The sequence below is a fragment of the Salvelinus namaycush genome, chromosome 3 (genome assembly GCF_016432855.1).
Source record: "Salvelinus namaycush isolate Seneca chromosome 3, SaNama_1.0, whole genome shotgun sequence".
Classification (NCBI taxonomy): Eukaryota; Metazoa; Chordata; class Actinopteri; order Salmoniformes; family Salmonidae; genus Salvelinus; species Salvelinus namaycush.
In genome coordinates this window covers 37,106,567-37,132,384 of record NC_052309.1, presented here as the reverse complement: position 1 = coordinate 37,132,384, position 25,818 = coordinate 37,106,567, and the positions used below count along the sequence as shown (strand labels likewise).

Sequence of the window (25,818 nt, the reverse complement as noted above, 5' to 3'; positions counted from 1 at the left end):
CATTCACTCTGGAGTTTCAAGCTTCAGCCTCAATTTAAAGAGTTTGAAATCCAAAACACTAAAAATAGCGTTTTTACCGACTTGGCCTGAAATACATTTGTCCTCAGAATTGGGGTCTGTGGTGAGGTTTCTCCTATGCCCTACTTGGTAAGAGAGGAAATAGGAGCTGTTATTTTTGTTCTTGTGTGGTACCTCATACCAGGCACAGTGAACATGCTTTAGACAGCTCAAATTTCACTGCCTCTGAGGATGGCTCCATCTTACAAGCACCGATCATGTTTAGGGCAGAATCCAGGATTTTTCTGCAAATATATATTTTATGGCTTTCTCAATAAATCTACTGGGTGGTTTTAGTTAGTCTTTCGAAGCAATATTATTTTTTGTCAGTGTCATGGCCTGGTTGTCTGGAATTGAAATCATAGGCAAGAACCATATGAAGTGTATGAAGCCTATAGAAATATCTACAAATGTTTTTCCTCCTGTAAGGAAGGAGAGACTATGAATAACTTGTAAATAAGAGAGCCGATACCATAATGTGTGAGAAAAAAAATCCTGTTTGAGGAACGTTAGTTTGAATGTGAATTAGGTGTTGATTTAGGCCTCTTAAATCTACCCCCAAACCAATAAAGCCTAATTAAGAAATCCCCAAAAAGTATCCTGTGTTCAGGCCCATGTAAGCACTGCAACCTTGCCACTAAAAGAATGTCCAGTAAATGGCTGAACCCATTTAGTCGACTGGTCAATTGTTTGGTTGATAGGCTGTTGGTCGACCAAGATTTATTTAGTTGAGCAGCAGCAAAAAAATATCTATCTATCATGGTGTACAAGACACCTGTCTGAGTGGACTGATCCATTGAGGATGGCACAGTCCATCAGTCTAAGACATGTGCTACTGAAATTGTATGGTTATATTACATAAGAACAATGGTGCAACACGGATAAATATTATTTTATAACAAATGTGCATTCTCCACGTTGGATGCTGTCCGCGGTTCAGAAACACAGCAGTGCGCTGTTGAATTGGCACCTTTTCCTAGACCATATTGCTATATGCATAATAGCAATGTTAACCATCATATTAGTGTTGAGAACAATGCGGTGGAGGCAGCAGCAGTTGAGAAAACAGCCCTTGCCTTATTGTCTAAGAAAAGTGAGGAGAGAGGAAACCCCGTCTATAATCAATAATAACGCTCCTTTTTCTTTATCTCCTTCGTATTGTTATTATTACTATTGCTATGATCCTAAGTAAAGTCGTTATCATTAGTAGGCTTAGTATAGCAGCCTTGTATAACCACCGTTGAGCTGTAGGCATACGAGTGCATCCTGTTTAGTCTTATAGGCTACTGTATCAATCAATCATTCATTCATTCATGTCATCACACAGCATACGAGTCATTAATGATTTATAAAACAATCAAGCATTTTAGTTTTAAAATAAAGCGAGCCTTGAATAAATAGCTTAGTCGTTGCTATAATAAAGGATAACAAAAAAACTTTACAACAGACTCTGGTACGGTTAAAGTATTGTTTTTTACATTGCTCCAAACGATCTGGAAAATTATATTGTAATCTACACAGCACCTGTTCTACACACATATCTATGCAGCTCTTGCTCCTTACCTTCTTTTTCTTGATCTCCAGTATTTTTCACAACAAGTTAAATGTATTCCACACATCTTACTTTCCCTTTGCCTCCTGAGCAACCACAAAACATTCCCCCGTTTTGAGATTATTTGTTACGTCCTCTGCATCTACATTTGAAGTCAGAAGTTTACATACATCTTAGCCAAATATATTTAAACTCAGTTTTTCACAATTCCTGACATTTAATCCTGGTAAAAAGTCCCTGTCTTAGGTCAGTTAGGATCACCACTTTATTTTAAGAATGTAAAATGTCTGAAAAGTAGTAGAGAGAATGATTTATTTCAGCTTTTATTTCTTTCATCACATTCCCAGTGGGTCAGAAGTTTACATGCACTCAATTAGTATTTGGTAGCATTGCACACACTTTTTCAGTTCTGCCCACACATTTTCTATAGGTTTGGAAGTATGCTTGGGGTCATTGTCCATTTTTGGAAAACCCATTTGCGACCAAGCTTTAACTTCCTGACTGATGTATTGAGATGTTGCTTCAATATATCCACATGCTTTTCCTGCCTCATGATGCCATCTATTTTGTGAAGTGCACCAGTCCCTCCTGCATCAAAGCACCTCCACAACATGATGCTGCCACCACCTTGATTCACGGATGGGATGGTGTTCTTCAGCTTGCAAGCATTCCCCTTTCTCCTACAAACATAACGATGGTCATTATGGCCAAACAGTTCTATTTTTGTTTCATCAGACCAGAGGACATTTCTCCACAAAATATGATCTTTGTCCCCATGTGCAGTTCCAAACTGTAGTCTGGCTTTTTTATGGTGGTTTTGGAGCAGTGGCTTCTTCCTTGCTGAGCAGCCTTTAAGGTTATGTCGATATAGGACTTGTTTTACTGTGGATATAGATACTTTTGTACCTGTTTCCTCCAGCATCTTCACAAGGTCCTTTGCTGTTGTTCTGTGATTGATTTGCACCTTTCGCACCAAAGTACGTTCATCTCTAGGAGACAGAACGCGTCTCCTTCCTGAGCGGTATGACGGCTGAGTGGTCCCATGGTGTTTATACTTGCGTACTATTGTTTGTACAGATGAACGTGGTACCTTCAGGCGTTTGGAAATTGCTCCCAAGGATGAACCAGACTTGTGGAGGTCTACATTTTTTCTTCTGAGGTCCTGGCTGATTTTTTGGGGGTTTTCCCATGATGTCAAGCAGAGGCACTGAGTTTGAAGGTAGGCCTTGAAATACATCCACAGGTACACCTCCAATTGACTCAAATGATGTCAATTAGCATATCAGACGCTTCTAAAGCCATGACATTTTCTGGGATTTTCCACGCTGTTTAAAGGCACAGTCAACTTAGTGTATGTAAACTTCTGACCCGCTGGAATTGTGGTTCAGTGAATTATAAGTGAGATAATCTGTCTGTTAACAATTGGAAAAATAACTTGTCATGCACAAAGTAGATGTCCTAACCGACTTGCCAAAACTATAGTTTAACAAGAAATTTGTGGAGTGGTTGAAAAACGAGTTTTAATGACTGAAACCTAGTGTATGTAAACTTCTGACTTCAACTGTATTTTGCTGTCATGTGTTAGTGTTCAAAGTTTGTTATAGCCAATTTATTGATGTGATTATGATCTGCTGTAGGTCAGGCCCTACTGGTAACGTGCATGCGATGCTTACATGTGTCACGAATAGAGAGCAAGATTGAGAGATTAGGGAATGTTTTTCATAAACAAGGGATTTCGGAAACAGAACTTTTCAGTCAGAAATGGCTGTAACAAATTAGTTGGTCTAAAGAACTGCTGACTCTTGATCGACCAAGATGTTTTTTAGTCGGGGACAGTCCTAGTCCAGTAGTTCATTACAAAGTAAGAAGCCTGAAGGGCATTTTGGAAACCTGTCAGGTAACACTTTATTTGACACCTAGTGTCATAACACTTTATGACATGCTCATAACCATGTCATAATGTCAACAGATGACAACTTGTCATAACCTGTCATAATATGATCATAACGCTGTCATGAACCATATATTTACACCTGATATGCATTATTTTATGGCTGTTATGACACCTGCATAAGTGTGTCAAAACCCACATTTATTAAAATTTGTTTTTTCCCTGACAAACTTTAGTTTGAAAGTTAAATCCTTTGTTGTTGTAATGAATTCTCTAAAGTAATGTTTTTACACATTATGACACTGTCAAGAAGCATTATGGCCATCCTGTGTCACTTTACTTGGACTAAGAAAATACACTTTATGACACTGTCAAGAAGCATTGTGACCATCAGAATCATATAAGCCAGATAGGCCTATCACGTACATGCCCTTATGTCAGATATCTGTCAAAAAGAGGGTGTCTTGTCCTGCTCCTGAAATATTCTCCTGCATTCATCTCAGTCATCAGCAACAGAGCATTTGGGGTAGGTGCATGTTTGACATCAATGTGTGCGCAATTACAATGTTAATTCAATATGCTACATTTCAGAAAATGTTATATAACATAAAAATACTGTTGACAAGTAGGCTATGGTGTAATGGAATGTTGTGCCTTGTGTGGTAGATTTTGTGGGTTTTGACACTCTTATGTTGGTGTCATAACCAGCTATAAAATAACGTCACAGGTCTAAATATGTCATGTGTTATGACATGTTATGTGAGCTGTTATGGCATATTATGACATGGTTATGACTGTCACAATGTGTTATGATGCTAGGTGTCGAGTAAAGGGTTACCAAATGTCACAATGTATAATGTATGGCCTCTGTTAGAGACAAGGAAAGGTATTTTCTTGTTTCCATTAAAGCTGCAATATGTCACTTTTGGATGACCTGACACACACATAGAAATGTCAGTTATAGATCTGTCCTTCTCATTGAAAGTAAGTCTGAGAAGCAGTAGATCTGTTCTATGTGCGCTATGTCTATGCTTCCGTTCTTAAGGTGCGTTTTTGCATCTTTTACTTTTGGTTCTGTACACCAGCTTAAAATTCCTGAAAATACAATATTTTTTTGTTATTGAAAATATATTTCACAGCGGGTCAGATGGTACAATGATTCTCTACACTACATTGCTTATTTTGTCACACAAACTGAAATTAGGTTAACTATTCTAATTTTAGCAACCATGAAATGGCAGAGCCATTTCTGCATATTGCACCTTCAATGTCTGTTCTCCCCTGTTATTTTAGCTGAAGTTTAACAGTGCTATCAGTCTGCCATACTGTGAGGGAGGGTTTAAAAAGCACAGCACAGACAGCCACCACTGTGTCCCTCCTAGTCAACTATGTGTTAGCTTTAGCATTAGCTCTTATGCGTTGGTGGTTGCTGCACAGCCAGTTTGAGGTACCAGCCCAGAATCAGGTCAGTTGAATGCAGCTGAGCTGAGTATCACCTGGGTTCAACCTGACATCTATCAGGGTTGGTAGAGAGACAATGTATGAATAGTGTCAGCCGAGTCATGGTAAATCTTATGTTAAATTCATATTAGGATTCAATGTTGTATCGGCTTTGCACTCTGTGCTTCACTCTTGAGGCACAGATCTTGGCAGAGAGAGTGCCTGACCTGTTTTGTGAAGAGAACAGTTCCTAAATAGGCCATATCAGATCAGAGAACTTTTGAAGAAAGAGTCCTCTGCTGTCGTCCCGGCACACCTAGGGTTAAGATTATGTAAATCTTTAAGGTATGAAAATGTTGAGTATATCTCTCTTGTCTCTCACCAAGTTGGGAGTTGATTCCTCTTTAATTTATCCAGCAAAGCAGAAGAGAACAAACACCAGCTGCTTCTCTCCGGTACATTCTAAATCTCATCTGTGTCACCTGCTTTAGATGATGCAGAAAGATGAAATGTATTAGGCAGCATCTCAGGAAGCTAATATGCTATGATTTATGGAATTACACTTCCTGAGCGTGGAGTCTGTGAAAGATGAAAAAGAGAGAACACTGGGATACCTCAGTTACGTGGCTTTCATTAGTCTTGAGTGAAAATTGAGGCTTTAGGTGCCATTTTAGATCGGCAGGTTAGGGTGCTCTCGAGCGGCTTGATGTTCTTTACCATTCGGCCATCAGATTTGCCACCAAAGCTCCTTATAGGACACATCACTGCACTCTATACTCCACTGTAAACTGGTCATCTCTGTGTACCTGTCGCAAGACCCGCTGGTTGACGCTTATTTATAAAACCCTCTTAGGCCTCACTCCCCCCTATCTGAGATATCTACTGCATCCTTCACATACAACACCAGTTCTGCCAGTCACATTCTGTTAAAGGTCCCCAAAGCACACACATCCCTGGGTCGCTCGTCTTTTCAGTTTGATGCAGCTAGCGACTGGAACGAGCTGCAACAAACACTGAAACTGGACAGTTTTATCTCCATCTCTTCATTCAAAGACTCAATCATGGACACTCTTACTAATGACAGTTGTGTGATGTGTTGTTGTCTGTGCCCAATAATGTTTGTACCCTGTTTTGTGCTGCTGCCATTTTGTGTTGCTACCATGTTGTTGTCATGTTGTGTTTCTACCATGCTGTGTTTTCATGTGTTGCTGCCATGCTATGCTGTTGTCTTAGGTCTCTCTTTATGTGGTGTTGTGTTGTCTCGTCGTGATGTGTGTGTTGTCCTATATTTTTATTTAATTTATTTTTAATCCCATGCCCCGCAGGAGGCCTTTTGGTAGGCCGTCATTGTAAATGAGAATTTGTTCTTAACTGACTTGCCTAGTTAAAAGGTTAAAAAATGAATAAAATATGAAACATCATCAAGTCTCCGGACCCCTGAGTAATTGCCACTGAGGTATAAAAGAACTGGAGACTGCGTCCAAGATGTCCGCCCGTTGTTTTCAACTAAATCTACTAACGTTTGCATACGCCGATTCTTGGGCCGTCTATAGTATATCCGGGTTGCATCCGGTTTACACAGCCCAACATCACATGCGCACTAGCAATGCTGGGACCTTGCCAAGTCTCTGACAATTTGCACATCTAGAGGTCCAAAAATACATGCTACTGTGGCCTATAAGCCTACAATGTGGGTTTATGTGTTTCCATTTGTTGTCTTGGCATACCAACTCTGACTTTGTCTGCTCCAGTTTGTTTTAGTGACTGTGCTTCTACTAAAATGACGCTGCAAATAATAAAATGCTTGTTTGTCAACAAAATCCAATTAACGGCATAAATGCAGCATCAAACGGAAAAGTGAAGGGTGGGAAACGGCTCATCTCAGGTTGATCAGCAGCAGATGTTCAGTGAAATTTTTGATGCATTAAAATGTGTGTCTTGCCTTGCCTCACTGTGCTTTGCCCCTGTGTCATCCTGTCATAGTCGTTCTCCCCTTGGGCACAACTGCTCCAGGACCTGCTCTGTTTAAACACATTTTTACTTGAACTGTTCTGAGACCTGCTCTCTGTGTTTTTCTCTTCCAGCCTCCCTGCAGGTGGAGATCACCCCGATGCAAGGAGAGATCAGTATGGGGGAGTCAAAATTCTTCCTCTGCGAAGGTAGGTGTGGTACAGATACCATCGCCTCCACAACAGCAAACCCCCACTTAGCTACTGTATTCGGACAGAGGATTCCAAATAAAGTGCAGGTGCTACAGCAGTTCTCATGGATTCAGTAGCATGGGCTTCCCGGGATGCTAACCTGCAACTGTGGTTGTTACACCCCCACCCCCCACACTACTGGCAATCTGCTGCAGGTCAGCGTCCTGTTGTGGAATTGCAAAGACAGAAGAGAGGCTCAATATGTCATGGAAGAAAGATGAAACCATCTCACTTTAATGATGTTTCCTTTGAATGAAAAGAACTGTAGCCAGCTGTGTACTTCTTTTGCAGTAAAAAGTCTGCAAAATACTGTTTTTCTCAACACTTCTTTATTCCATTATGAATGAAGAGGGAGTGAAAGAATCCAGGAAACGTGACTTTGCTTTGCCCTTTCAAAACATCAATGGTGGAGAATGCGATAGAACTTCTCAAGTTTCATTTGTATTTTTTATTTTTTTTAGGTAGTACATCATCTGAGCAAATATGTAATAAAAAATGCATGTCCTTGAAGCAGGTAGCCCTAGGGAATGCTGGCCTAGTATTAATCCATTTGTACCAAAACAATGTTTACTCTGTCTAGTTTATCAGGATGTTCACGTCTTTGTTCAGAGTGAGATGTTGTGACATTATGCCTACGTTATATACTTTTTAGGTTTTATCTTATGTTCATGACAGATTTTCGTCTTGCAGAGGTGACTTAAACAGCATTAGGATGGATGCTATGTTGCTAAGTAGAGAAACCTGTTAACCTTAAAAAAAGCTATAATGCATACCTCAGACATCATCTCGCAAAGCAGCAAATTTCTCTGTTGTCAATCATATTAACTGCTGTAGACACATAAACGGTGCATTCGCACTCTACTCACACGTCCACCCTGCCTCTATTTGTCCCTCAGTTGTCGGAGATGTAAAGGACATTGATTGGTATGCCCCGAACGGTGAGAAGCTCCTACCGAACAGACAGGACATCCTCGTGAACCGCAACGACGAGTCCTCGTCCACTCTCACGATCTATAACGCCAACGTGGACAATGCCGGCATCTACAAGTGTGTTGCCAAAAATGGAGACAAGGAGTCTCAGGGCACCGTCAACGTTAAAATCTTCCGTAAGTTCCCTCTCAAACTGCTTGAAACAAGGTCCTATTCTTCATTGTACTTTAGCGGATTACCACTAAATTAAATCCTCTCACTGTATTATCTGTACATGTTTGTGGAGTGCACAATGTAATTTTGAAGAATGTAATTTAAACTTGTCTGCAGATTCTGTTCATATTTGTTTACTTCAATTGGCCTCCCACATTATTTATTTACCTTTATTTAATCAGGGAGTCACCATTGAGACCAGTGTCTCTCTTTTGTGAGGGAGCCCTGCATATGCAATTGCATAAAATGCATAAAAAATCAAATACAATATGAAACAAATTATAATAAAGCACAACACATATTGCACAGACAAAGATAAATATACACAACAAACAGAAAACACATTCAACTAAAACAAACACATTCTTCATTATAAAAAATCCTCTGTCCTCTGCCTGAACTGCCCTAGGGACACTAAAGCATCTATTCGAAATGTATTTTGAAGATCATTCAAAACATGTGGATCAAGAAATCTAAAGGATAACTTACTTAATTCTGTGAACGCCAAAGGGGTGTCCAGAGTTAACCAACCTTGTGAACGAGTTTGAGAACTTGTCATTTTAAATCTTAACAGTGAAGTTAGGTAAGTCAGAAGCTTGTGGAGCAGGGCATTGCAAACAAACAGAGCATAATGATGTCATCTATGTGACTTCAAAGAGGTTCAGCACAACATTTTGGGAAAGAATACAGTGATGAGTAATACAACTGTCTCCTGTGATTAAAAACGAAGGCCGCTATGAAAAACATCATCCAGGAATTTAAGAGTAGAGGCAACTGTACTTTGATAAATAGTATCACCATAATCAAGAACAGACAAAGGTTGACTGCACCATCTGCTTCCTACTGACGAGAGAGACTAGATCTGTTTCTGTAAAAGAAAAAGCCCACTTTAAATCTTAGTATCTTAAAACCTGTAAGGGATCGGTGTCCCTATACTGGGACGATTGAGCTAACGTGCGCTAATGTGATTAACACATAAGTAACAGCAAACTTTCCAGGACATAGACATGTCTTACATGGGCAGAAAGCTTAAATTATTGTTAATCTAACCGCACTGTCCAATTTCTTTAGGATTCGGCCGTGTAGGCTCAGTTATCAGCTGAGACCGGCTTAGCTCAGGGTAAATATATTTCAACGTATCTGACCCTGATGTCTTCTAATCAATATTAAAATTGCCCATAAAGAATAGTTCAGATTACCATATTAAATTTCAGATGAATTGGTTAAGAGCACATGAGGGAGCAGAGGGAGGGTGATGCACTCCTACTAGTGTCTACTGGTTATTATGACCAAGGCCCATATTAAGAGCGAGCCAATCAAAACGCTTAGGGACAGAGGTTGCAAGAGATACAGAAACATAAAAAGTGTCCTTTGTAAATATGACAACACCCCCACCTCTGCCAATTCTGTCTAATCTGGAAACATTATAACCAGACAGACACATCAGCAAGTTTCAGAAATTACCAGAATGTCCACATTGGATTGATTCCACCTTTGAAATCAAACTTCTTGCATTTACATGAACAAATCCAAGACCGCAGCTGCGGGACTTAAGGTCAGATGAAGTCTCTAATACAAGCATGCTATGATCAGTAGGTAACCCCTTATTTGAAAATGCCATAGGATTGGTTTGAATTGGTATAGGTACAAGATTGTCTAGAACTGAACCATTGGGACTATGCGTCGAGTGAGGACGTGAGTTAAAACAAGAGTCAATGAGGGTTACCTGTTGCAGGTCTGCAGTATGCTGATCATTTATTGTTGGGATTACCTGATACTGACTTGGAGTGGTGAGCAGGTCTTGGAAAAAATAATATACGGTATTGTTGATTGTATCTTTGCCCTAGTATCATTGTAATGGTATCCAACAATGTATCTTCATTTAGAGAACCAGCATATACAACTATACTAACTGTATAGTATGAAGTATATTATTTTTGAACAGATGGAATGCCACTACAGTTAGCACTCCTTCAAATGCATAGACTGGGTAACAAAGAAAGTGCTTGCCATAGAACATGTTGGTTAATTAAGTTTGTTGACTGGTTCAGGAAATCCAGTTGACGGTGGACTTCTATTCTTCTCCCCTACAGAAAAGATAACCTTCAAGAACGCCCCTTCCCCACAGGAGTTCAATGAAGGGGATGACGCTGACATCATCTGTGACGTCGTCAGCTCGCCTCCCGCTGACATCATCTGGAAGCACAAAGGCTCAAAAATCCAGGTTGCAAAAGACGGTAAGGCTTGTGCACAGTTCGATGTGCCAATGTCTGGGTTGCCTACTGCCAGAGTCATGCAGCTCTCCCCTTTACCATTTTTTAAATGTTTTATTTGCTTTCATCTATCTGCCAACTTTTTTTCATTCACCCCCACACTCACTCGCTCCCTCCCTAAGTGCACAGCCCTGCCTTTTGGTAATTCAAGTGTTCTGACATAATGGATGAAGAGAGAACAGGAAACAGGATATTTCTTGATCAGGAGGAATGGTTGTTGTCGGTTGTGAAAGAATTTGAAGGGTTCATATTTAGACGATTTAGTCAAGTCGAGTGGGATGCTGCCTGAAGGATTTTGTTTCTCTCCATATTGCACTATTTTAACCTTAGAGGACCCCTCCCTCTTGCAACCACTGGGAAGCAAAGGGTGACCGCAGCGCTCTGGTGTGTGGTGTTTTCTTGGACCCTGGACGGGTTGTGTTTTTCACTGGAAAACCACTAATTGTAGCCCAGATTGAAACCCATACTGCTTATGTAAATACCATTTTCCACATTGCTCCAGTTAACCTTTTCCTTATCAAAGCTGCATGTGCTTATAGCTCAAATTACAAGTATTTTTCATGCTAATATGTGTTTCACAGCTCAGAGAGCTATTTAAAAAGTCTGGTTAATGAATTCAAAGCTTTTGCCCAAATACACATTCAGTAAACCAGATATACATCTGGCACCGCTTCAGAAGAGGGTTAACAGAACACAGTTGCCATACAATATTTATACGCTGGCTGCCAGATGTTTGAACTTAGAGGGTTCATAGAATATTTACATAGTAGAGCTTTGATGACGCAATTCAAGAAGTAGTAGTGGTTTCAGCATCTGTATGTTTACATTACCATGTTTTACCACATTTACTACAGTATGGATATAAAAGATATAGAATAAGACACGTATTCTCATATACAACGCTGTTAGAGGCACCATGTCATGGCAATGCTCTGTGGAGCAATGTAAAGAAATATCACAGTGAATAGTATGGCATTTAATTTGTCTAAATAAACATTGAACATAGGTAAATAAACATTATTCCAATTGATGGATGGTAGAGCTTTCTTTTGATGAATTTATGCCACTAATATTACAGATCAATCTATTTCTGATGGTGAGTTATGTACCCTATCATATGGTCCTATTTAAAAAAAATAAAAAAAAATAAAAAAGGTATGTTCTCTCCACCCCTCCTTATGTTTCCTAGTTCCAGCCACCAGAAATAACTCATGCAATATTTTTACATTGTTAGCTATATTGCTGCTGGGGGGGGGGGGAATACAGCGTTCCTCTGTAACGGAGACCATGCCTCCTGAAGTCGCACATTATGTGTGCTTTTACCATGTTGCCTTGTCTTAAACCTACACCACCCACTGTTAAGGATAAATGACCCTTCTCTGTTTCCTTCTCTTGCGGTTTTTCATAGTTCGATTTAAGATCCTGACCAACAACCACCTCCAGATCCGAGGCATCAAGAAAACAGATGAAGGGGGGTACACCTGTGAGGCCCGTGTAATGACCAGGGGAGAGATTGACCTAAAGATCATCAAGGTCATCGTCAACGGTGAGTATCACATCCTCCCTCTCACCCTACCCCTCTTTCCTATGCTCTCGCCCTGGGATTTGCATCCGAGCACAATTAGAATATAGTGTAGTTATATATGCAATACTGTGCTGTTATGAACACCATTACAGAATTATGACAGAGAAAATAAGCCTGTATCAAGCCTACAGTAACATTTATTTTCTCCTATCATACTTAGTCAACCAGTATAGTGAATCATGATCTGATTATACATTTTAAGACTTTTTAGAAGCATATAACACCCTTAAAATGTCTTATCTTAGTATAATTTATTTCCTACTCACGTATGACCGCTGTATCTTTGAATAATGCTTGTATCCATGTCTGTCTGTGTTTCAGTGCTCCCTAGCATCCGCACCAGGCAGTCGGAGGTGAATGCCACGGCGGACGTCAACCAGTCTGTGATGCTGGCCTGTGACGCTGACGGCTTCCCTGAACCCACAGTCACCTGGGCCCGGTACGTCACACCGACCACCTTGTCTTTTAATGAGCATAAACAAACTGGCTTGTTGTGACTGTGAAGTGAATAAGGGCCGTTTATTTTAACTTTTTTCTAATCTTTTTGGTTAGCATTCTCATGATAAGAGGATGGTCAACAGTATTGAATTATATTTATGTAGTACCTTGAAGATGGCCAAAGCTCATTTGTTTGATATATCCTCAGCATAACTGTTGACACAATGGGCCCTCTAGTATAGTATGTGAATAATTCCAACACTGCTTCTCTAGCTCCTCTTGGAGTGTAAACGAATGAGAAGGATAGGAGGATGAGGAGATGCATCCGATTAGGGCTAGGCCTCGCCAGAGGAGGAAGGAGACAAGCGAGGTAGGGTGAAGGGAGGGAGTAGGGGGGCAGAAACTCCTAACATTTTTTTATTTATTTCCTGGCCGTTGACAGGCCTGTCATTTGGTGTCCCTTAGAGGCTTCTTCAGGATTGAAGCTCTTAGAAGCATACAGATGTGGGACCGCAGTCCAAACTCAGTGTGTGCACATCTGATTTAGAGTTCAAGGGAGGCTCAGGCATGTCATGGTTCAAAGAGAGTGCTCGGTCAAGAGTGCCGAAGAAATTCCTCAACTTGACATCATACAGTGTATCACCATCCTATGGATGTAGTCCCTTTGTAAAACAGCCATGATGGAGCTATGGTAACAAAGCATAGCCAGAGAAACAAAGACAAAAGCTTTTTGATTTCTGTCCTGGATGTCTGGTCAGTAGCTCTAAAGACATTGGTTTTATGTGTCACGGATCCCTCTGGAACTTTCCTTGCGCACACCTTGCCGCTATTCCCAGTGATTGTATTTGTATAGATGTGCCCTCTGTTCACCATGGTGCTGTCAATTTATTGTTACATTGTCCGTTGGTGCGTGTGAGTACCTGTGCTGTGTGTTTTGGCTTTCGTGCCCTTGTGGATTGTGCAGATGATTACGGGTCTCGTCCCGTGTGTTATTTATTGAAGGTCCTCACTCTGAGTTTCAACCCTGTGTTTTTGTTACTTGTTTATTTGGTCTTCGTCCCCGTGCCTTTACACGGCATGCTGTAATTTGGGGTATAATAAAAAAAACTATTACGTGTTCCCTGCACCTGTCTCCCGAATCTCTTCATGCCAACGTGACATTATGGTTCTGAGCCAGGCCTTTTGTTTACCAGCTGATCTACTGAGATACGGCCCCCAAAAAGATCATACTCTCAGAGTGAAGACGACTATTTTTACCTTCATGCTGTGGAGACAGACATCAGTGACGTGAACTCTGCATTTCTGCCTTTCCCCCCTCAGTAACAACATTGTCCTTGAATCGGACGATAAGTACGGCCTGAACAACGACGGCTCGGAGCTGATAATAAAGGATGTCAAGAAAGTGGATGAAGGAGATTACACATGCATCGCCCGGAACAAGGCCGGGGAGAAAGAGGAGGAAGTCAGCTTGAATGTGTTCGGTAAGAGCAAAATAATTACTATTAACTGTGGTAAAAGAATGTTGTGTTTTTGGGCTTTAGAATTGGTTTTATTGGTTTTACTATAGCAATGTGCATACAAGCAATGTATTCCATTGTCATCCATCAATTTATTGTATTTTTTACCTTCTCTAGTGCAACCTAAGATCACCTACCTGGTCAACCAGACTGCATCAGAGCTGGAGGAGCAGATCACCCTGACCTGCGAGGCCTCAGGAGACCCCACCCCCACCATCACCTGGAGCTTTGGTCGCAGGATCTTCACAGAGGGAGAGCAGGTACTGGTGTCTGGGGACCAGGGGAGGCTTGCAACCAGGGGCCTGAGCTGTGGTGGACAGGGTATGTCACTCAGAGTGCCAACTACTGACCGATCCATCACTGTTCTGAATATTGATAGGAAACCTAAAAAGCAAGCACAGCTCTATTTCATTCATGGCATTATACAAAACCTGTTCAAAATTAAATTGAGCAAGTCCAACATTAAAAGCCAGTGGATATGTACTAATCTGTCCTGATGGTTTCATGCATTGGTTTCTCTAAACAAGAATTACCAGGTATGATATTCAAATGGTCAGGTAATGAAACTCTATATATGTTGGGTTGTTGTGACTATATACTGTACAGTATATCCACCCAGATTTGATTGAAAAAAAATCTGATATAATCGAACAGATGCAAATCCGGTCATCCGCTCGAATTCCTGTAACTTTTTGACCCGCTTAACTTCTGATCTTATCAGGGTTCGGTAGTTTGATTTTGCTGTTTGCATAGTCACTGTGAATGCATAGATTGCACTCAAATCCCCCCCACCTCTTGTGGTGCAGTTCACATTTTGGGATTGAAAACCAAGCTTTTGATTGTCTTTGAAAGCCCTTAAACCACCACGTCTGAACCAGTGTTCATTTCGAGGCACGTGTTTCAGGGAATGGTCCTATCTGACGTTGCACCGGAATGCTGTCATATCCCTTTACTACCAGCCATTCCAAGTCATTGTATACTCAAACAATGAAAGAAATGCAGCAGCAATCGCTGAACCCCAGGTGCAGCTGCATCTCAGCATATTTAAGGTAATTAGTAATTCCGCAGCAGTTGCTTTCCATCATTTCATGTTTTCTCATCCAAACAGTCAAGCAATATCCATCGACAACTGCTAACAGCTCTCATCAATATTCAGTCATCAAACCAAATGTTATGTCACTTGCGCCAAATACAACAAGTGTAGACCTTACAGTGAAATGCTTACAAGTCCTTAACCAACAATGAAGTTTAAAAAAAATACCACAAAAAAAGTAATTAAAGAGAAGCAGTAAAATAACAATAGCGATGCTATATACAGGGGGTACGCACCGGCCAGTCAAAGCAATTGAGGTAGTATGTACATGTAGGTAGAGTTATTAAAGTGACTATGCATAGATAATAACAGAGTAGCAGCAGTGTAAAAGGGGGGGGAATGCAAATAGTCTGGGTAGCCATTTTATTAGGAGTCTTATGGCTTGGGGGTAGGTGTTTAGAAGCCTCATGGACCTAGACTTGGCGTTCTGGTACCGCTTGCCGTGCGGTAGCAGAGAAGTCTATGACTAGGGTGCCTGGAGTCTTTGACAATTTCTAGGGCCTTCCTCTGACACCACCTGGTATAGAGGTCCTGGATGGCTGGTCCGTAGTCATTACCCTCTGTAGTGCCTTGTGGTTGGAGGCTGAACAGTTGCCATACCAGGCAGTGTTGCAACCCATCAGGATGCTCTTGATGGTGCAGCTGTTTAACCTTTTGATGATTGAGGACCCATGCAAAATCTTTTCAGCGTCCTGAGGGGGAATAGGTTTTGTCGTGCCCTCTTCTAGACTGTGTTGGTGTGCTTAGACCTTGTTAGTTGTTGGTGATGTGGACACCAAAGAACTTGAAGCTCTCAACCTGCTCCACTACAGCCCCGTACGTGAGAATGGCGGCATGCTCGGTCCTCCTTTTCCTGTAGTCCACAATCATCTCCTTTGTCTTGATCACGTTGAGGGAGAGGTTGTTGTCCTCGCACCACACGGTCAGCTCTCTGACCTCCTCCCTATAGGCTGTCTCGTCATTGTCAGTGATCAGGCCTACCACTGTTGTGTCATCGGCAAACTTAATGATGGTGTTGGAGTCGTGCCTGGCCGTGCAGTCATGAGTGAACAGGAAGTACAGGAGGGGACTGATCGCATCCCTGAGGATCAGTGTGGCGGATGTGTTGTAAGCTACCCTTACCACCTGGGGGCGACCGTCAGGAAGTCCAGGATCCAGTTGCAGAGGGAGGCATTTAGTCCCAGGATCCTTAGCTTAGTGATGAGCTTTGAGGGCACTATGATGTTGAATGCTAAACTGTAGTCAATGAATAGCATTCTCACATAGGTGTTCCTTTTGTCCAGGTGTGAAGTGCAATAGAGATTGCATGATCTGTTGAGGCAGTATGCAAATTGGAGTGGGTCTATGGTTTCTGGGATAATGGTGTTGATGTGAGCCATGACCAGCTTTTCAAAGCATTGCATGGCTACTGACATGAGTGCTACGGGTCTGTAGTCATTTAGGCAGGTTACCTTAGTGTTCTTGGGCACAGTGACTATGGTGGTCTGCTTGAAACATGTTGGTATTACAGACTCAGACAGGGAGAGTTTGAAAATGTCAGTGAAGACACTTGCCAGTTGGTCAGCGCATGCTCGGAGTACACGTCCTAGTAATCCATCTGGCCCTGCGGCCTTGAGAATGTTGACCTGTTTAAAGGTCTTACTCACATCGGCTGCGGAGAGTGTGATCACACAATCGTCCGGAACAGCTGATGCTCTCATCCATGTTTCAGTGTTACTTGCCTCGAAGCGAGCATAGACGTAATTTAGCTCGTCTGGTAGGCTCGAGTCACTGGGCAGCTCTCGGCTGTGCTTCCCTTAGTCGTCTGTAATAGTTTGCAAGCCCTGCCACATCCGATGCGCGTCGGAGCCGCTGTAGTACGATTCAATCTTAGTCCTGTATTGATGCTTTGCCTGTGATGGTTCGTCAGAGGGAATTTCTTATAAGCTTCCGGGTTAGTGTCCCACTCCTTGAAAGAAGCAGCTCTACCCTTTTATCTCAGTGCGGATGTTGCCTGTAATCCATGGCTTCTGGTTGGGGCATGTATGTACAGTCACTGTGGGTACGACATCATCGATGCACTTATTGATGAAGCCAGTGACTGTGGTGTACTCCTCAATGTCATCGGAAAAACCCTAGAACATTTTCCAGTCTCTGCTAGCAAAACAGTCCTGTAGCTTAGCATTTGCTTCATCTGAGAACTTTTTTATTGACCGAGTCACTGGTGCTTCCTGCTTTAGTTTTTGCTTATAAGCAGGAAACAGGAGGATAGAATTATGTTCAAATTTGCCAAATGGAGGGCGAGGGAGAGCTTTGTACGTGTCTCCTTGTATGAAGTAAAGGTGGTCTAGAGTTATTTTTGAGACTTCCTTAGATATAAAATGTTTTTGGTCACATACACATACAGTTGAAGTCAGAAGTTTACATACACCTTAGCCAAATACATTTAAACTCAGTTTTTCACAATTCCTGCCATTTAATCCTATTAAAAATTCCCTGTCTTAGGTCAGTTAGGATCACCACTTTATTTTAAGAATGTGAAATGTCAGAATAATAGTAGAGAGAATGATTTATTTTCGCTTTTATTTATTTCATTACATTCCCAGTGGGTCACAAGTTTACATACACTCAATTAGTATTTGGTAGCATTGCCTTTAAATTGTTTAACTTGGGTCAAACATTTCGGGTAGCCTTCCACAAGCTTCCCACAATAAGTTGGGTGAATTTTGGCCCATTCCTCCTGACAGAGCTGGTGTAACGGAGTCAGGTTTATAGGCCTCCTTGCTCGCACACGCATTTTCAGTTCTACCCACAAATTTTCTGTAAGATTGAGGTCAGGGCTTTGTGATTACCACTCCAATACCTTGACTTTGTCCTTAAGCCATTTTGCCACAACTTTGGAAGTATGCTGGGGTCATTGTCCCTTCAATATATCCACATAATTTTCCTGCCTCATGATGCCATCTATTTTGTGAAGTGCACCAGTCCCTTCTGCAGCAAAGCAACCCCACAACATGATGCTGCCACCCCTGTGCTTCACGGTTGGGATGGTGTTCTTCGGCTTGCAAGCCTCCCCCTTTTCTTCCAAACATAACAATGGTCATTATGACCAAACAGTTATATTTTTGTTTCCTCAGACCAGAGGGCATTTCTCCAAAAAGTACGATCATGTGCTTTTTTATGGCGGTTTTGGAGCAGTGGCGTCTTCCTTGCTGAACGGGCTTTCAGGTTATGTCAATATTGTCACGCCCTGACCTTAGAGAGCTTTTCATGTCTCTATTTTGGGTTTGGTCAGGGTGTGATTTGGGTGGGCATTCTATGTTCTATTTTCTATGGTTTTGTATTTCTTTGTTTTGGCCTGGTATGGTTCTCAATCAGGGACAGCCCTTTTCCCTACTTTCTGTGTGGGAAGTTGTCTTTGTTTGTGGCACTATAGCCCTTAAGCTTCACGGTCGTTTTTGTATTGTTTATTGTTTTGTCGGCGTCATTCTATTAAAAAGGAATATGTATGCTCACCACGCTGCGCTTTGGTCCAGTTCTTTCGACGGCCGTGACAGATATAGGACTCGTTTTACTGTGGATATAGATACTTTTGTACCTGTTTCCTCCAGCATCTTCACAAGGTCCTTTGTTGTTGTTCTGGGATTGAGTTGCACTTTTCACACCAAAGTACGTTAATCTCTAAGAGACAGAACGTGTCTCCTTCCTGAGCGGTATGACGGCTGCGTGGTCCCATGGTGTTTATACTTGCGTATTATTGTTTATACAGATCAACGTGGTACCTTCAGGCATTTGGAAAATGCTCCCAAGGATGAAGCAGACTTGTGGAGGTTAACATTTTTTTCTGAGGCTGATTTCTTTTGCTTTTCCCATGATGTCAAGCAAAGAGGCACTGAGTTTGAAGGTAGGCCTCAGGTACAGCGCCAATTGACTCAAATTATGTCAATTAGCCTATCAGAAGCTTCTAAAGCTATCATATAATTGTTGGAAAAAGTACTTGTCATGCACAAAGTAGATGTCCTAACCGACTTGCCAAAACTATAGTTTGTTAACAAGAAATTTGTGGAGTGGTTGAAAAACGAGTTTTAATGACTCCAGCCTAATGTGTATGTAAACGTCTGACTTCAACTGTAGTTAGCTGATGTTAATGCGAGTGTAGCGAAATGCTTGTTCATCCATTTCCGACAGTGCAGTAATATCAGCAAGTAATTGAACAATTCCACAACTACCTCATACACACAAATGTAAAGGAATGGAATAAGAATATGTACATATAACTATATGGATGAGCAATGGCTGAGCGGCATAGGCAAGATACAGTAAATGGTATAAAATACAGTATATACATATGAGATGAGTAATGTAAGATATGTAAACATTATTAAAGTGGCGTTATTTAAAGTGATTAGTGAATCATTTATTAAAGTGGCCAATAATTTGAGTCTATGTAGGCAGCAGCCTCTGTTTTAGTGATGGCTGTTTATGGAAGCTGTTTTTCAGTCTCTTGGTCCCAGCTTTGATGCTCCTGTCCTGACCTCACCTTCTGGATGGTAGCGGGGTGAACAGGCAGTGGCTCGGGTGGTTGTTGTCCTTGATGATCTTTTTGGCCTTCCTGTGACATTGGGTGCTGTCAGTGTCCTGGAGGGCAGGTTGTTTTCCCCCGGTGATGCGTTGTGCAGACCGCACTACCCTCTGGAGAGCCTTGCGGTTGTGGGCGGTGCAGTTGCCGTACCAGGCAGTGATACAGCCCGACAGGATGCTCTCAATTGTGCATTTGTAAAAGTTTTAGGGTCTTAGGTGACAAGCCAAATATCTTCTGCCTCCTGAGGTTGAAGAGGCGCTGTTGTGCCTTCTTCACCACACTGTCTTTGTGGGTGGACCATTTTCAGTTTGTCCGTGATGTGTACGCCGAGGAACTTTACTTTCCACCTTCTCCACTACTGTCCCATCGATGTGGATAGGGGGGTGCTCCCTCTGCTGTTTCCTGAAGTCCCCGATCATCTCCTTTGTTTTGTTGCCGTTGAGTAAGAGGTTTTCCTGACACCACACTCCGAGTGCCCTAACCTCCTCCCTGTAGGCTGTCTCATCATTGTTGGTAATCAAGCACACTATTGTTGTGTCTGCAAACTTGTTGATGATATCGTGCACCAGCTGCTGTTTACAAATATACATATACCTCCACCCCTTGTCTTTCCAGAGGCTGCTGTTCTATCCTGCCGGTACAGTGTATAACCTGCCAGCTGTGTGTTATTCATGTCGTTGTTCAGCCACGACTCTGTAACACAAGTTATTCGTTTTTAATGTCCCGTTGGTAGGATATACGTGCTTTAAGTTCGTCCATTTTATTATCCAGCGATTGCACGTTGACCAATAGTACCGATGGCAAAGGCAGGATAGCCACTCGTTGTCTAAACCTCACAAGGCACCCCGAGATCCTTCCACAAAACCTTCGTCTTTCTCCTGCGAAGGACGGGGATGAGGGCCTATTCGGGTGTCTGGAGTAAATCCCTTTCCTCCGACTCATTTAAAGAAAAATTCTTAGTCCAATTCAAGGTGAGTAATCGCTGTTCTGATGTAGAGTAGCAGCAACATTGGTGAGAAAGTCTTTACCCACTCTTCAGCTAATTTTTAATCTCACTTTCACACTCTTCCTCTGCTTTGATCTTTTTTTCTCTCTAGATCTCTCTCTTACTAGGACAAAGTCTTACCAAATCCCTCAGCAATTACTTTGCACCCCTGCAGTTCCTCTGTGTTGCTAACAGCACTCTTAGTAATCATTAGCACTTTTTAAAGGGGCTTTGAGGTCCATGGAAGGATTGGGGCAGAAGGCATTTTTTAGAGGGAGGAAATAGGTTTTATATGCAATTGGACTCAGTGGAAAGTAGTATTTATTTATTTTCCACTCAATCCCTAGGTCAGTATGTCCCATGCAAACCTTATTTTGCATGTCATAGTTTGGTTTGTACGTCATTACCTTAAACTCTTGGACGTTTAAATGGACACCTGACAAGCAAGGTATTGTTAAATACTTTGTGAATAAGACAGTGCTTTTTATTAACAGCATTAGCATTTTCTTCAAAGAGCAGATTTGGTTCCAGATTGTGTGTGTACATATATTTATGAATCTCTGTCACCCCCAGCGTTACGCTCCTGTTCTCCTTTTATGTCCTTGAATAATACTTTTACAGTTGGACTCCAACTGCCGAACAAAGCTTAAAGCGCTCAGCAGAAGGATATTTATTTTTTATTTAACCAGGTAGGCTAGTTGAGAACAAGTTCTCATTTACAACTGCGACCTGGCCAAGATAAAGCAAAGCAGTGCGACAAAAACAACAACAGAGTTACACATGGAATAAACAAACATACAGTCAATAACACAATAGGAAAAAAGTCTATATACAGTGTGTGCAAATGAGGTAAGATAATGGAGGTAAGGCAATAAATAGGCCATAGTGGCGAAATAATTGCAATTTAGCAATTAAACACTGGAGTGATAGATGTGCAGAAGATGAATGTGCAAGTACAGATACTGGGGTGCAAAGGAGAAGAAAAAAAAAACAGTATGGGGATGAGGCTATTTACAGATGGGCTATGTGCAGTGATCTGTGAGCTGCTCTGACAGCTGGTGCTTAAAGGTAGTGAGGGAGATATGAGTCTCCAGCTTCAGCGATTTTTGCAATTCGTTCCAGTCATTGGCAGCAGAGAACTGGAAGGAAAGGCGGCCAAAGTAGGAATTGGCTTTGGGGGTGACCAGTGAAATATACCTACTGGAGCGCATGCTACGTGTGGGTGCTGCTATGGTGACCCGTGAGCTGAGATAAGGTGGGGCTTTCCCTAGCAAAGACTTATAGATGACTTGGAGCCAGTGGGTTTGGCAACAAATATGAAGCGAGGGCCAGCCAACGAGAGCATACAGGTCGCAGTGGTGGGTAGTATATGGTGCTTTGGTGACAAAACGGATGGCACTGTAATAGACTGCATCCAATTTTTTAGTAGAGTGTTGGAGGCTATTTTGTAAATGACATCGCCGAAGTCAAGGATCGGCCGGATAGTCAGTTTTACGAGGGTATGTTTGGCAGCATGAGTGAAGGATGCTTTGTTGCGAAATAGGATGCCGATTCTAGATTTAATTTTGGATTGGAGATGCTTAATGTGAGTCTGGAAGGAGAGTTTACAGTCTAACCAGACACCTAGGTATTTGTAGTTGTCCACATATTCTAAGTCAGAACCATCCAGAGTAGTGATGCTGGACGGGCGTGCAGGTGCGGGCAGCGATCGGTTGAAGAGCATGCATTTTGTTTTACTTGCATTTAAGAGCAGTTGGAGGCCACGGAAGGAGAGTTGTATGGCATTGAAGCTCGTCTGGAAGTTGGTTAAGTGTCCAAAGAAGGGCCAGAAGTATACAGAATGGTGTCGCCTGCGTAGAGGTGGATCAGAGAATCAGCAGCAGCAAGAGCGACATCATTGATGTATACAGAGAAAAGAGTCAGCCCGAGAATTGAATCCTGTGGCACCCACATAGACACTGCCAGAGGTCCGGACAACAGGCCCTCCGATTTGACACACTGAACTTAGTCTGAGAAGTAGTTGGTGAACCAGGTGAGGCAGTCATTTGAGAAACCAAGGCTGTTGAGTCTGCCGATAAGAATGTGGTGATTGACCGAGTCGAAAGCCTTGGCCAGGTCGATGAATACAGCTGCACAGTATTTTCTGTTATCGATGGTGGTTTTGATATCGTTTAGGACCTTGAGCGTGGCTGAGGTGCACCCATGACCAGCTCGGAAACCAGATTTCATAGCGGAGAAGGTACGGTGAGATTCGAAATGGTCGGTGATCTGTTTGTTAACTTGGCTTTCGAAGACCTTAGAAAGGCAGGGTAGGATAGATATAGGTCTGTAGCAGTTTGGGTCTAGATTGTCTCCCCCTTTTGAAGATGATCACGGCAGCGTTCCAATCTTTGGGGATCTCTCACGATACGAAAGAGAGGTTGAACAGGCTAGTAATAGGGGTTGCAACAATTTCGGCTGATAATTTTAGAAGTAGAGGGTCCAGATTGTCAAGCCCTGCTGTTTTGTTGGGGTCCAGATTTTGCAGCTCTTTCAGAACATCAGCTATCTGGATTTGGGTGAAAGAGAAATGGGGGAGGCTTGGGCAAGTTGCTGTGGGAGGTGCAGGTCTGTTGACCATGGTAGGGTTGGCCAGGTGGAAAGCATGGCCAGCCGTAGAAAAATGCTTTTTGAAATTCTCAATTATTGTGAATTTATCGGTGGTGACAGCGTTTCCAAGCCTCAGTGCAGTGGGCAGCTGGGAGGAGGTGCTTTTATTCTCCATGGACTTTAGTGTCCCAGAATTTTTGGGAGTTTGTGCTGCAGGATGCAAATTTCTGTTAGGAAAGCAAAGGCTAGCTTTTTCAAACTGCCTGTGTATATTGGTTTCTAACTTCCCTGAAAAGTTGCATATCGCAGGGGCTATTCGATGCTAATGCCGTACGCCACAAGATGTTTTTGTGCCGGTCAAGGGCAGTCAGGTCTGGAGTGAACCACGGGCTATATCTGTTCCTGGTTTAAAAAAAAAGTAATATGGCATGCTTATTTATGATTGTGAGGAAAGCACTTTTAAAGAATAACCAGGTATCTTCTACTGACGGAATGAGGTCAATATCCTTCCAGGATACCCGGGCCAGGTCAATTAGAAAGGCTTGCTCGCTGAAGTGTTTTAGGGAGCATTTGACAGTGATGAGAGGTGGTCGTTTGACCGCAGACCCATTACGGACTAAGCAATGAGGCGGTGATCACTGAGATCCTGGTTGAAGACAGCAGAGTTGTATTTGGAGGGCAGGGTGGTTAGGATGATATCTATGAGGGTGCCTGTGTTTACGGATTTGAGGTTGTACCTGGTAGGTTCATTTGTGTGAGATTGAGGGCATCAAGCTTAGATTGTAGGATGGCCGGGGTATTAAGCATGTCCCAGTTTAGGTCACCTAACAGCACGAGCTCTGAAGATAAATGGGGGGCAATCAATTCACATATGGTGTCCAGGGCACAGCTGGGGGCAGAAGGTGGTCTATAGCAAGCGGCAACGGTGAGAGACTTGTTTCTGGAAAGGTGGATTTTTAAAAGTAGAAGCTCAAATTGTTTGGGCACAGACCTGGATAGTAATACAGAACTCTGCAGGCTATCTCTGCAGTAGATTGCAACTCCGCCCCCTTGTTATAGTTAGGGATGGACATTTCAGGGTTTTTGGTGGTCTTCCTAAGCCAGGATTCAGACACAGCTAGGACATCCGGGTTGGCAGAGTGTGCTAAAGCAGTGAATAAAACAAACTTAGGGAGGAGGCTTCTAATGTTAACATGCATGAAACCAAGGCTTTTACGGTTACATAAGTCAACAAATGAGAGGGCCTGGGGAATGGGAGTGGAGCAAGGCACTGCAGGCCTGGATTAACCTCTACATCACCAGAGGAACACTGGAGGAGTAGGATAAGGGTACGGCTAAGGGCTATAAGAACTGGTCGTCTAGTATGTTCGGAACAGAGTAAAAATAGCAGGTTTCTGGGCGCGGTAGAATAGATTCAATGCATAATGTACAGGCAAAGGTATGGTAGGATGTGAATACAGTGGCGGTAAACCCATTCATTGAGTGACGATGAGAGAGATATTGTCTCTAGAAACATCAATTAAACCAGGTGAGGTCACCGCATGTGTGGGAGGTGGGACAGGAGGGTTAGCTGAGGCATATTGAGCAGGGCTAAAGGCTCTACAGTGAAATAAGACAATAATCACTAACCAAAACAGCAATGGACAAGGCATATTGACATTAGGGAGAGGCATGCGTAGCCGAGTGATCATAGTTGTTGTAGCACCCTCGTGCGGTTAAGTCGGCAGACAAGTCATGATGGATCAGCAGGGGTCCGTGTAGTAAAAGGGTCCAGGCCAATTGGCAAAATAGGTATAGTAGCCCAAGAAATTGACTGATGGACCACTTCAGCTAACAGTCCGGTATGCTCTAGACAGCTAGTGGGCAGCAGATAGCAGGCTAGCAGATGGGCATTCAGGGGACGTCGCGATGAAGGAGCCTGTTGAAAAAAACCCTCAGGCAGATTACATTGGCAGTCCAGTCGTGATGGATCTGCGGGGCTCCGTATCGGCAATAAAAGGGGTCCAGGCCAATTGGCAAAATAGGTATTGTAGCCCAAGGAGTGGCTGATGGACCTCTTCAGCTAGCCGAGAGATGGGCCTAACATAGGCTAGCTCCAGGCTAATTGGTGCTTTCTTCGGAACAGAGACGTTAGCCAGGAGAAGACAATCGGATAGCAGCTAGCTAGTTGCGATGATCCAGGTGAAGAGGTTCAGAGTTGCGGTAGGAATCCAGTGAAATTGAGAAAAAGGAGTCTGATAAACTCTGGATTGAAACACGCTGTACAGACTGGCAGGAGTTGTCCTGGCTAAAGGTTAGCTGATGACCGCTAGCAGTGGCTAGCTGACAACTAGCTTGTAGCTAGTTAGCTGGCTAGCTCCTGTTGGGGGTTCCGGTTCTAAAGTAAAGAATGATACATTACACACCAGAATCAATACTGTATATGAATAGCCCGTCTCTAGGTATATTCCTATCATGCAAGGATGTCAGAATGAAAGGCATTATCGCTGTTCT

At 42.5% G+C, this 25,818-nt stretch overlaps 1 protein-coding gene across 1 annotated transcript in view; it reads left to right on the top strand.

Annotated features, from left to right (window-relative positions):
- The window catches only part of ncam1a (neural cell adhesion molecule 1a), a 189,550-nt gene that overhangs the window by 100,301 nt on the left and 63,431 nt on the right, over positions 1-25,818 (top strand). The window contains exons 2-8 of the mRNA XM_038988472.1: positions 7,025-7,099; positions 8,038-8,247; positions 10,378-10,521; positions 11,966-12,103; positions 12,464-12,581; positions 13,901-14,061; positions 14,215-14,357. Coding sequence (XP_038844400.1) covers positions 7,025-7,099; positions 8,038-8,247; positions 10,378-10,521; positions 11,966-12,103; positions 12,464-12,581; positions 13,901-14,061; positions 14,215-14,357 — 989 coding nt within the window. The remainder of the gene's footprint in view (positions 1-7,024; positions 7,100-8,037; positions 8,248-10,377; positions 10,522-11,965; positions 12,104-12,463; positions 12,582-13,900; positions 14,062-14,214; positions 14,358-25,818) is intronic.